The sequence below is a fragment of the Megalops cyprinoides genome, chromosome 11 (assembly GCF_013368585.1).
Source record: "Megalops cyprinoides isolate fMegCyp1 chromosome 11, fMegCyp1.pri, whole genome shotgun sequence".
NCBI lineage: Eukaryota > Metazoa > Chordata > Actinopteri > Elopiformes > Megalopidae > Megalops > Megalops cyprinoides.
Genome location: NC_050593.1, coordinates 11,056,691 through 11,070,531, shown reverse-complemented (window position 1 = coordinate 11,070,531; position 13,841 = coordinate 11,056,691). Strand labels below are relative to the sequence as shown.

General features: G+C 46.4%; 1 protein-coding gene across 1 annotated transcript in view; it reads right to left on the bottom strand.

Moving 5' to 3' along the window:
* LOC118785492 (serine/threonine-protein kinase 24) overlaps nt 1-12,552 on the bottom strand; it is a 30,945-nt gene extending 18,393 nt beyond the window's left edge. The window contains exons 1-2 of the mRNA XM_036540181.1: nt 11,834-12,552; nt 285-515 (exon numbers count right to left, since the gene is read on the bottom strand). Of these exons, the coding sequence (XP_036396074.1) occupies nt 285-515; nt 11,834-11,875 (273 nt within the window). The 5' untranslated portion in view covers nt 11,876-12,552. The remainder of the gene's footprint in view (nt 1-284; nt 516-11,833) is intronic.
* Between the last annotated feature and the right edge of the window lie 1,289 nt (nt 12,553-13,841).

Here is a 13,841-nt window from a genome sequence, read left to right as displayed (position 1 = left end):
GTGGAATTTGAATAAATGGGTCAATCTGCAGCTCAGCATGGAAGGAGGAATTGGCCTTCGCCTCACAGCACACCCACACAAAACCTCGTAAGGCTGGTCTCTGATATAGCATGCACAGTGTGCACTGAGCAGCATGCTAACGGACGTGCTTGAGTCTTCATTCAAAGAGAGCATGAATCAACATTCATCACAGGAGTCACATGCAATGACCTTTGCAGCCCTCAGTGAACAAGACCGCAGCTCTACGAGAGGCTGAAACAGCTTGGGGTGATGGTGACACTCACCTTGAGATAGGATCCGTAGTACTTGGTGACAAAGGGACTGTCACACTGGCTCAGAACGGTGATTTCTTGCTGAATGTCTTCGATTTCGTCCTCCGCTTCCTCGAGGTCGATTATTTTAATGGCCACAACTTTCTGAGTCCGATTGTCAATGCCTTTGAACACTTCCCCGAAGGAGCCTTTGCCGATCTTCTCCAGCTTGGTGAACAGCTCCTCTGGGTCTGCTTTTAGATTCTGAGAGGAAGGGAAGACAGAGAGATGTCGGGTAATAATCAATAGTAGTCATACAAACTAATCTAATCTAAACATTTCTAAACCATTCCACTGTGTGTTTTAGTAAATGCCGCTACTTAAAGAAACAGACAATCTAAACATGCCTAACTCTTCCACAATGTGTTTTAGCGTACACCAGTACCGGTACAACAAGCTCCAGTCTGCTTTAAAAAAATTAAAATTAAAAGCAAAACAAAAACATTTTGCACACACTGAAAGATGAATACATGTTCATGAAGAGCAAATCTAAGCTTAAAACAGTAACACCCCTGTGTGAATCTGCCTCTAGGACTGTCTACATGTTGGACACTGCACTATATTTGTGATCAAGCCCTCAAAACCAGAAGTGACTGTAGCTTGAAGTAGGTTATCAGAGACAAATCAGGATAGAAAAGTTCACAGACATTCAACTTTAATGTAACAGAGATGGAGATGAGTCTTATTAATGTAATACGATAATGTAAATGTAAACAGCCTCACTATCCAAACCACTTGCAGAAATAGGACGCACCTAAAATATTCTATACTTCTTTAACTAGGAGGGACAGGGCGGCTTTGTGGCCCACACAAAGGATGGAACTATTGTGTGCTATCACTCAATGACTCGTAATGATCCAATCAAAACCTTCCTTTCCACGGTATTACAAAAACTAAGTTTCATTCAAGTCAGTTACCACCAACGCATAATGCCACGAACTGTGAGGTACAGGAACCCTCACTGTGCCCTAAATGACATTGCAAAGGAAATTTGTGATGCAATTTCCTGTCACTATCATAAAAAAAAGCTCACAAGTTACCCATGCCACTGTAGTCACCAACCGCATTGTGAGTCAGAGCGGTAATATTGCCCTGGGTCAACACTCGGTCCATCGTGACAAAACACAGGCCCACACACGGGACAGTCAGGCGTACGGACACCCACCCTCTGTGACATAAAATGTCTCCTTGGTGTCCACTGAGACGAACGCCTACAATCCGTACAATGCAATTTCAGTTTCATTTGAAACGCAAGAACTGAGGCTCAGTCCAGGCTAAATCGAAAAGGTACTGACTTTTTTCTTAATCCTGCACTAATTTGGTGAAAGCTCTCCTTGTGCCTAATGAGGTGTATTGCCTCAATCAGGGTTTCTCTGCCATTCACTCCCTCAGGAATCTATGTGTGAGACACTCAGCAACTCAATTTTACAATCAAGCCCTCAAATCAAACCACTTCTATTTTTTTAATCTATCACTTTTATATGTAAAAATGAGATTTGTACAAATGCCACAAGTGCATTTTAAATGAGGATTAAAAAAGGTGTGTTATTATTATTGTAACACACTGCACATTCAAACACAGGTATTTTGTGCTGAGTGGCTCAGCATTGGGCTCTAACATCACCACAGGACAGAACACTTCAGAGCAGGGGCTACTACACGCATCAGATTCCATGGTCTGAGGGCTCCAGCGAATAGCTAACATAAATATTTAAAGTCTTGCGTTTATAGGAACGCATGTGGAAACTTTCAGCAATATCTGACGGGTTAACGGCAAAGTCGAGGCAATTTCACACACAGTAACCCAGTTTCCAGAGCAGAAACAGAACGCTGATTGTCCTGCCACTGATAAATTGTTATTTACATTGTCCAAACGTGGAGGGAAACAAAGATCTTAAGTAAATTTAAGACGTGCCCTTACCCTCCTGCTACACTGTCTGTAGTCCCCTCACCGTCACCGACAGAGGAAGAGGAGGGAAGTGCTAGTTTGCGCTATGCTCGCTTGACCTAACCGAAACCACACTTCCACTAAGACGCTGTCGTAGAGTGCAGAGAGGCTCACGCGCGAGAAACCTGAACGTGGACGTGAAAACGGCTCCCAATCCAAAACTGTCCCTACGAATTCACTGAGGAGCTGTGACTGTTGCACTGTGTCTCCAAGCGCATGGCTCAAACTGAGATGGGGCAGTCTATGGGGTTCCTGTACAAGCACTGAATGGATTACTATCCTAGCCAGGTAGAAATCTGTAAACCGCAGAGCAGAAATCAGGCCAGGTTGGTTGATCTAGCAGGAGGGATTCTATCCTAATCGAGTAGAAATCAGTAACCCACACAGCAGAAATTAGACCAGGCTGGCTGATCTAGCAGAAGAGAGTGTTTCTAGCCTTGCCTGGTAGAAATCGGTAAACCACACAGCAGAAATCGGACCAGGCAGCAGAGAAGGAGTTGCGTGCAAAGCACTAGTGACTAAAATGGAACACACAGCTCATTCCAGATGAGGGCTTCTGAACCTTTTAAGGTTGACGTACCCTTCGGCCTCAGCGAGAGGTGTAGTGTGCCCCGCTCTCAGCGGTGACTCAGTCGTTACAATATTTATTCTGGCACATGTGCTGTGTTTTGTATATCCCCGAAACGCTTTTTCGGGCCTTAAAATGTGGCGCACGCACCCCTGATGAGGGTTTGCGTTCACCCTGTCCCCTGGTGCACCTCCTTGTAGCCGCGAGGCGCGTGAGCTCTCACGCACAGGGTCGGCCGCGGCGGCTTTATCTCGATCCCGGGCGAAAACGTCAACGCTGCGGCGACCATGTGCAGATTTACGCCCTGGCACTTATCTACAGGGCCGATCCCCCCAGGAGTGCTGGCACGGCACCGGCCAGAGCTGGATCTCCTATTAGGAGGGACAGTGGTTACGTGGACTCCTGCTCCCCCCATGAAGAGTCAACAGGTGGGGTGGTGCTGTCGCACAAGGCACTTAACCCAGACTGCTTCGGTAAACATTCAGCTGTATAAAACGCATGACAAACTGTGTACGCTTGCTCTGGGTAAGAACGTCTGTTAAGCGAGTGAATAATTCAATAATAAAACACCATCAGGCGATGCTCCCGTGGGTTCCTGTCACAGCAAAGTCCCCTTTTCAGTATTAACTGCATAACAGCAATGGTAAGCAGGATCAAGGTGCCATCCATGACTTATTCAGGGACACTCCATTCTCTGGAGGCAAACACACACAAATAGCCAAATCTAAGGAAACCGGTTGATTGAATGTAGCAAAGATCAATCAGCACCACAGTGGCTAAGCAGTCACCTCCCCGTTTAGGGGCACTTGTAATGTCTCATTGAGGATTTGACCCTGAAACCTACTCCAGAGGTTCTGTTCCTTGGCTGCTGCACCCTGCCTGTGAATGGCTCTGAGTGGCACAGCCTCCTTCCCTTAGGGCCTGGGAGAATGTCAGTGCGGGGGGGGGAGATGAGATGCTGAGTCGTGTGGCAGGGGAAGCAGAATGTGTCACACAAGGGCCTGAGACCAGCGACACGAGTGCAGGGGACGTGCCAAACCCGCCAACGCGCCCAGACTGCACGGCTTCTGCTGCCGCGCGCTTCCTGTGTCGGAGCACCAACGTCTCGCTTCGAGGAGCTGCCCTGTCAGCGGCGTTGCAGGCAGGCAGCTGGGCGAGGAGAAGGGGAGGTGCGGGTTTGAATCACACTGACATGCTTACCGCTGCTGTACCCTTGAGCGTGGCGCTCACGCCTCAGCAAACGCCCGGCTGTGTGAATGGGCGACGCGTGACCCCAGATAAGACTGTCTGCTGATCAAATAACTGGCAAGCCAGAATGTTTCCGCTCGGAGAAAGTCAGCGTCGCCATGGAGAGGGACACAGCACGCGGGGAGGAGCGGTCTCCTGAATGCCCTCTTAGGACACATTTCCATCTGACCTTGGTCTTCCTGTGGCGTGGGTCTCTTCTGCGCAACGCAGCCGAAAACAGGAAGCTCCATGCAAACAGGATGTCTCTGCGGGTCCACCGGGCCCATCAGAACTGCAGCGACATGCACGCGAGTTCTGGTGACGCACGGAGCGGAACAGGGCCGCAACCCATCAGAACATCCCAATGGACCTCGGAGCCTAGACCAGCTGAATGGGGAGGCCTGTTAGCTCATTCCCAAAAGGTCCTCTCCCCTCCCTGTATCCCAAAATATTCATCTCGTTGCTATATATTGACCAGTCATGCTCGCTTTTCATAATGAGTGTAACAGATTTTGAGGCCTTTTTTCTAATGAACGTTGCACAGATCCCACAGACTCACTGACCTTTGTAACATGTGAACTGGCTGATACAGTGCACTCAGTGAATGGGGTCAACTATCCAAATAATTTAAATATCTGTGAATCTGCGCAACGCTGTTTTTCAAACAAACAAAAAAAAAAAACTAAATATAAGACACGAACAACAAAAAAAAACACCCTAAAACCATGCCGAAGTCTCATCTGTGACTGGGTCACATCTGGAGAGGGCAGGCAACAGGAACAGAAAGGACCCTCGAGGACCGCAGCTCCCAGGGGGCTCCCTCGCCACCTCCCCGCTCAGCTGAAACATCACTACACAACGTCAATCCTTAACGAGGGAACATCCGCTTACAGCGTGTTCGCGACCAGAGCCCACATCAAAGGGCGCCTGCATTCTGTAAATAACTTAATAAACCTTGAGGAGCCCCGATCAGGAAGGCGATGCGTTTTAACCAGGGGAAGTGGCACGGGCTTGTACGGCGGTGGAAGGGCTTCTTCATGATTTGACGACAGAAACCCAGCAGCCAATTAGAGTGCCCTGACTCCGCTTGCCTCTGACCCCCACTGGACGGGCCAGTGGTCTCCACGCTTGCCATGCCAATTCACTTACACTGCCACGGCAACCCGCAGCCTGGAGCACCAGGACATCTGCTTCATATTAATATACGGCCCCTGTCATCTGCATAATAATAGGGGCGAGGAGAAACACTTTCCAGCCTATCGCAAATTCACTTCATGTGATGAGGGGATTGGGCCTAATTGGTACAAGTGTGCCCTCAAATGAACCCCTTCTGAATCAGTCGTGTGCAGATGTGCAGTTAGTAAAACCGTATGCTAAAGAGCAGGGGCTGCTGCAGCCAATTGACAGTGTGGGAGCCACTCATGCCACTGTATGCTAATTTAAGATGAATAATTGGCCAATTTACCCATTTTACATGTTACATCTTGTCATTTACACAGATGGCTATCCACTGAAGCAATGCAGGCTGAGTACCCTGCTCAAGGATACAGCAGCAATCTCTCCCACCTGGGAATCAAACCTGCAACTAACTGGTTGCTGACCTCGTTCCTTACGTAATGCACAACCGCACACACAGACCTGCTACGCCTTCCTTCAGCTTCTCTCTGCCCACCTCAATGGCAATAAGGCACTTTCTGCCCTTAGCAACTGATCCTGGATCACAATCCAAAACTGTAAGATAAATGGCTGGGGTTAGTATTGGGGGTGGGCAAAGTGATCTCAGATCTGTTCCCCAGGGCAGACAGTACTTGTATTCCATGTATAAGGCCTCCATCATTCAGCCAAGCTTAACACGCGTGTGGTGATAACTGTGCTGTTAACTGAGATAAGGATGCATGGACCCCAGGGAGGAATTCTGCACGTTATCCACCAGGCCCTCAGGTAATGATAAACACCTGCTTGTGTGGCGTACTGTTAAACCCCACTTTGAGTTTAACTGCATCAACACTATAAGCATTACGAATCCAACAACATTCCAAGAGGCCACTGCTTCTGCTGTGTCCTGGTTCTGTGTGTGTTTTCGGAGTTTTTTTTTTTTTTAACGGGCTCTTGTTATGCGACAAGCAAAGGTGCTGGAAGGATGACAGCGGAGTATGTCCCAAATGCACTCCCAAATCACACCCTTCCCCTCTGTACTCGAGTGTGTACTTATGTGGTGTTGCATGAGGCATGGACTCTGACTGGGACACAGTCGTAGTGTCTGGCGGTGTAACCTGATATGTGGTCAGTCTGGTAGGAGAGGCTACTCACAGCCTGATAACTTTAGAAAGGTGTGACTGCTGATAGGCTGTTCTCTCTGGCAATGCCACTCAGTGATCCTGGCCCTGGCTGTAAGATCCTGGACTCCAACTAGCTTCGTACAGCTAATGGGGGGGTACCATGTGTCAGGATTAATCTGACAAGATGGCCTTACTGGGTTTGGCATCTGCGGCCTGCACATACCCAGGACACTCCTGAAAAGATAAGACACTCTGATGTAGCTCTCCACAGAAAGGCTCCTCCTCTCCATCTCCTCTTGCTCGACTTTCAGAGGAAGCCGCTGAGGGACCTTTGGGAAAGTGAATCATCCCCCAACCTCCCCACAGAAGAAACAGTTACCTTCTGTCACTTAATAGCTCCTCTTCTCAAGACCGGCTTGCAAGAAAGAGCACAAAACTGCATCGCAGGGATGATACAAAACACAGCACACCACATCTGAGCGCGGCTGCCGTGACCGCCAGGGACGCACCTGCTAAGTGCTGGGAACACACATTTCAAGCAACCTGACATTCCAGTATTCTGTGGCACTTGAGAACAAATATTTGAATAACAGAACCTTGCTGCATGAAACTCCACAACTGCAGTTCTGTCTAATGACTCACTGCTAGGAGACCTGTTCTCACTCACCCTCAGACAAATAAACAAATCATTTCAATTAATTATCTTATTTTACCCAGCCTTGAGCTGCGAATCGTGAATATGAATGAGAACAAAAGCACAGCACTGGATTTTCCTTCATTTGTAAATAATTTGACGCATCTGAAAGCTGTAATCAATTATTGACGCTACGATGGAATAATCTTGTGGTCGGGCTTCACTCTTCAGAAGCACGCGATTGGCCAGGCACGCCGGTGTTGAGAGATAGCGTGCACGCCGCTGCGGTGTGACGCCCAGCGCCTGGTCCGCTGACGGCGAGCCGGCCTGTGGCAGAGACGTGCCGATGCCGGCCAAGTCTCCCGCTTCAGAGGTGCCAACGCAGCCTGACGTCAGCCAGGCAACCGGAGGCGTCGCTGACTGGCATGCTGTCTGGAACCCCGCCGTGCGCAATCCCGCCTGAACATTTACATTTACATTTATTCATTTAGCAGACGCTTTTATCCAAAGCGACTTACATAGGTTACAGTTCTTTACAATGTTATCCATTTATACAGCTGGATATTTACTGAGGCAACTGTGGGTTAAGTACCTTGCCCAAGGGTACAGCAGCAGTGTCCCAGCGGGGATTGAACCGGCAACCTTTCGGTTACGAGTCCTGCTCCTTAACCACTATGCTACACTGCCGCCCACTGCCGCCTGAACCTGAACAGGGAGCTGCAAACGCACGCGCGGCCTTCTTTCTGATCCGAGCGAACACACTCTCCTCTTCGCTTATTCATCTGGCAGCGGCTTCTGTGTTCACATTCGCCCAAACCTGAGTGTTCTGCCCGCTGAGAGATGCCAAAGGCGCACTCTACACTGGAATGACCCTGGATTTTTGGTATCTGGCGAGCTCTCTTGGAACAGCAACATTTACACGGCCCTCAGAAACATAAAACGCTTTGTGAGCGTGTCCTCTCCATAGTTTGGAGCCGTGGGGGATGAGATGATGAGCTTTGGGTCAAGAACAAAACTCATTTCTAAGTGATGTGTACATGAAAAGGCCGATAAGGTTCACAGCATCAATTTACATCAAAGAGGATCACAGCAATACCAACACCAATTAAACAGCGTGCAGTTTTTCTTCACTTAGGTTTGAATTTCTGACTGCTAACTCTCCACAACACTCTCTATGTACCCAAAGTGTACCAGACATCAGGCACACCCCTTTTTTTGGCAGTTTAGCCCTGATATGCACTAATGTTTGCTCAGATGGAAAAAAACAGGCTATTTCCTAAACTCTTCTAAGACAACACAAGGCATCTCTACATTTTAAAAATCTCTGATGCCATGATAACCAACAAAAAAAAATAAAATCAGAGTAACACTTTTTCATCAGAGTGATATCAGAAACCACTTGTAGTTGACATCAGTAACAGCGTAGGTGATTCCCAAATCAGACGTTGCTAAGAATGACAAAAGTAGGTGCATAAATAAAAACAGCCTTCGTTGCTATGGTTCGACGGCCCGTGGGAATGGCAGACAATAACACTGCGGAGAGCGGATGGCATCCTCTGCTCTGGCTGCTCTATAAAGACGTCAGTGCGCTAAAATCAAAAAGCGAACGGACGTTACCTCATGACAAGAGGCACCACGCCCGGCGAGGCTGTGGCCGTCCAGCACAGTGCTGTGATCTGGCAGAGCTATCTCTGCTTATGCAGAGACGTCAGTTAAACAAGTTAAAGTGTCAGAATTCCTGCAGGATTAAACATCTTTCAGGTGGAGGGATTCTGTGAGAACACGACACACGGAATCCCCGGCTATACGGCCCGGTCCGCCTGGCAAGAAATATGCTCAGAATCTACGCTCAGAACGCTGTGTGTTACGACTACTGGTTCAAGGGAGCACGTCTGAATATGAATGAAACACACAGGCCTATGCCTGCACAGCAGTTCCTTGAAATGGATGCATCGAAGCGGATGAAAGGACGGGACATGTTCCCTGTCTGACCGAATCATAAATGAACGCTTTAAGTAAGAGCGTGATGCAATGCCGAAGACAGTGCTACTCACGGGCTGGCTTGCACTGACCCGCCTCAGCTCTGTGTGCGTGTGTGCGTGTGTGTGTGTGTGTGCTGTTCCCACTCGGCCAAATATGGCAGCCTGGCATTTACAGCTGCAGAAGCTTCTCTTCATCCAAGCCCGCTACAGCATTAATAGTGCACCATCACTTATCCTTAATGGCCATCGATTACAAAGGAGGCCTTTTTTTAAAGTCTTTTTGGGTCTCAGACCAACAGCCTGGCATTTTCCCTCAAGGAGCAGTCTCTCTCCACCAATCAGAGCGCAGCCATCGGATCCCTTTTACAGCCTGGTCCCTTGGGCGCACACATACTTCGTCCAATAAGATACTCATTTAGGGGGCCGTATTTCACCTGGGTTTATAGGCACATGTACAGCTGATTAATTCCAATAAAGGGAAAGCCAGCCTGTAGCAAATATAGCTTGCAGACAGATAACGAAGAGAATATGTTTTACACTGTGTTCTCGGTAGACAAACAGACTTGACATTACTGCATAATATTAGAGCTTGAAAGAACACATAAAGGTAAGACAGAGAGAGAAGGGAGGAAAAATTAGAAGAGAAGCACACGACATCAACTGCAATGTGCCGGAAGCACCTGGTTTATGTGACATCACCATCAGAAACATTCATTAAAATGTCAACACACACAGCTTTAAGATTAATGGCGACTCAGATGGTGACACTGAATGGCAAAGGCAAAATTAAACACTGGCCTCCTGCTGTCACACAAACACACCCCAACTCCATTCATTTGTGGTGCTCCTGATGCAGTGGTGAAGCAACAGCATGACAACGGTGTAACCGACATTGTGGAGTGGAAATATAATTTGCAATACAAATAAACAGGTGATTACAGCAAGCAGCCAAACCACCCCACGCCTAAAGCTGCACATGGAAGTGGTAATGCGAGGCTAGAAGGGTGTGCTTCCTGTGGATCAAGTAGAAACCACTTCCCCAACGCTCTGATGGACGACCGAAAAAGAAAAAATAGGTCCTGTCTCTTTCTGAGATCATTTCCCATCCCCATCTGGGTCATTAAAATGATATCAAAAATAAATTCTGCAGTGTGGTTAGATATGGCACTAAACGACTAAGTACGACCCACACCTCGCGTCTTGTTGGTGAAAATGTGTTAACCCTTTCAAACGTAGATCTGAGTTCTTTACAAAGCATTACACAATTAATATTATAATTATTATTCATACCACAAAAGGAAAAGCACACCCTTTCCAAATGCTAATAGCTCAGATTCTATAATGAAACACTAAGAAATGAATGAAGCAATCATTTGCTCTAAACCTGAAGACGCAGCTTCATTACAGTTGTTAAGGACCTGGAAATGACGATACAGTCAAGCCGTCGGATTTGACTATTAGTTTTACCTGGCAATCTACAGACGAAGCACAAAATAGAGAGACGTGTGGTGACCCTGGCCATTACGAAATCGATTCGTACGAAAACCCATGAGGAGAAAACTACAGTTTGCGTACCCTCGAACGCGTTACGTTCAATATGATCTGACCGTAACATCTGAAAAAGTGCTGAGTCCGCAGAAAGCAGACGCAGCCACGGTACCATCCAGTCAAAAGGGAGATTTCCAAAATCCAGTAAAACCAAGAGCATCGGAGGAGCTACCAAACCGCAGCATGCAACTCAACTGAAGTAAACTACGAGTGCACTGTTAAGGCTAAGTAACGAAACTAGAGTATTTTGGGGGAATATCACTGAAGCAGTGCTCCTATCGCATCTCCCGAACACTGCATAGCAATCATGTGTTAACGTCACCTTTAATTTCCGCACAAAAAAATAAAGACCATATTGCAGGTAGCGGGCTATTGTCACTGAAATCCATTATTATTCCAAAAATACTAGCCACCAAAGTGGACAGTTATACATTGATGTTAAAGGGACAATACAACGAATAATATTTCATGTTCCCACAAAAGACAACGGCTAGAAGTGACCAGCCAAATGAGTAACGTTAGCTAACTAACCTTACAGTAAGAACAGGCATTTCATGACGTCTGCTACTGAATGCATTTCAGTCCAATGGCTAACAAATTTCGCAAAATGTACTCGGGACAGGACGTTACCAAACATCCAACCCAAACAAAGCCTAACACAAGCTAGCCACAAACTGATCAGCTGTTAACACTAGCTAATCTAACGTTACCTGCAGCTCGCTATCTATTCGATAACAAGAACAATTGTGCAAAATATTTGCAATTCAACAGCGCAGCACATGCCTTTGTTCTTGGATTTACTAGAAAATAAGACATGTCTACTATAATTCCACAAAAATACATTTGACAGACGCCTATGAGATGGCTAGCTAGATCTACCTAGCCGGTCTGGCCGTTTTTGCACAAACCAAAGGAGGTGGCTCTCGTTTTGCCCAGGAACTCAGCGTTAGCTTGAGCAGCTCTGCTCTCTCGAAGGCCGCACGCCCCGGAAAAGAGACAACCTCAAGCTTTTCCCCAACTCAGTTTCCTTGCAACTTAGCCAAGGGTCCTTAAATGTTCGGGCTGATCACAAAACGCCCCATGTGTCGCCGCATAAACGGCCGCGATTACCGCAAACAACGTAGTCTGGCTAAGGAAACTTACTAGCTTGCCTGACTACCTATCTACCACATCCCCAAACTGGAGAAGCTATGACACCATCATTACATCTATTGTTCCCTTGCTTGTTGGCTGCAACTATATGCCGCATTCAGAAGTTTATTGCCTTTAAACTTCGTAACTAAGTTTCGAGTATCAATGCAGAGAACAGGTTAGCCAGCTGGCTAAAATGCCTTACCTGCATCCCTGGAAGGCCACCCTGTACCGGGGAGTGCGCCATGGCGTCACGCAAGTTGTCTAAAAGCAGAAATAAAACAAACTGCGACGTGAATTCCCAAGCGTGGACCCTTTACACTATAACGCTGTTTTTGAATACTCCGTCTTCTTGCTTATTGTGGGGGAAACCGTTTCCTCCTCCACGGACAGAAATACACAGTCAATTAGCCACAGATCGCAATCAGCCTGACTTTCAGAACCTCCGGCTAAGCGCTCCGTCGGAACACCGTGTTCCGAGGGTCTTTTCCTTTTGGACTGAAACCAAGTGATTCAGGTACCATTAGCTAGTTGGCTATCCCGAGAGTCGATGGGCAACTACAGAGAAATTCCAAACAAAACAGAAAAACATCTAGAAAACGTTAACATATATGCGACAGCGAAGTGCCGTTTCTCGGCATTTCAGATATTTTTACGAAGTGCACGCAGGCTTTTTTTTTTTTTTTGCTTGACTTGGGTTGAGTTGACAATGTCCCGTCTTCCGCCGATAGACTTCCCTTGCATAACACAAGCTCGGGTGCATTGGTTCCACGCCGCCCCTGCACCGGTCCGATGTGCGAGCCGAACAACCAGACCCACCAGCCGTAGTGAAAACAATACAAATGTCTTCAGCTGTGCGATAAATGTTGTGTTGTCCTCCTCACTTTGCGCTTGTGCCCTCCGCCATCTTGTCGGTGCTGTCACTGTGACATCAGGGCGGATTCGAACGACACTGCTGAAACTGCAGGGGGAGCAAGACCCCCTGCCTCCAATCAGGGTCCTACTCCCGCCCCGCTTCTGGTATCATGCAGAAACCTACACGTTACAGAGATTGGAATACATTTTACCTTATATTATATCTTTATTGTGTACGCTCTGTTCTGCGATAGGATTAAGCAGTATCCTGACCAGTAACATCGGGACGAGAGAACTTAACTGACGCATTAGGTCTTAATTGTTCAACACTTTTACCCCAAACCGATGCTTTGCAGTTACTGAGTTGATATATGACGTAGTTAATTTATTATGATGTAATTTTATAATTTGCGCAAATTCTTCAAAATAACATCAGTACTTTTGTTCATCGCGGAATATAACAGGTGTCTCGCAACAGTGATGAAATGGCTTTCACCCTGAATACTTTAGATTCATAGCCACTGTTTTCATAATCTTTAAAAAAGGCTGCAGATCCTCACAAAATACCAGTGAGTAATGTAACACAGATCAGACTTAAAAACAGTAGGCTACACTGGGATGGCAGATATAACCGAAGCAACCTGACCTCTTTCCTGTCACGTAGATGATGCATGATCAAAGGAGGACCGGTATTTCTCATAATTGTAACACCGCCACAGATTATCGGTAAATTCACATAAATTCAAATGGCGTGTACCTCTGTACATTCCCACATGTTGACGTATTTTTACGCAAATGTTCGCGTAAACGATTAAAATACAACAGCCAGGTTATCTTGTATTGCTTTCGTTAAAAAAAAAACGTGAAACCAAGTGGCTTTAACGACATTATATTTCAAATGTACGATTTTAAGAAAACCCCCTTGTTGTAGCCTACTTGTATGTTTGATGTTAATGTCATGTACATGTTCTTAAGATGACATGAAGGCAGTCATTAAATGTTTTTTGTTTTGCTTCATGTTATTTGATATATCACTTATAGTAAAGCAGATCCTGTTACAAATATAGGAAAATGACTTGTGACTAGATATATACAGCCACAATACCACAAAGAAAATGAATGAAACAATCATCTGAACAATAGATTCCTTTTAACTTTAACAATCCATCTCTACCGAATCCGTTCATAGTTGAGTCTATAGATGGCTCTTGCATCTACCAGCGCAGGATCTGCTGTTTCTGGAAGAAAATAACATTATTTCCTCCAATCTTAATATGTGTTGTGAAATATCAATTTGAGTTGTTTATATGTACTTTTAAAATTCCATATTTCAAATTCACAGAGAATTACTAACAATT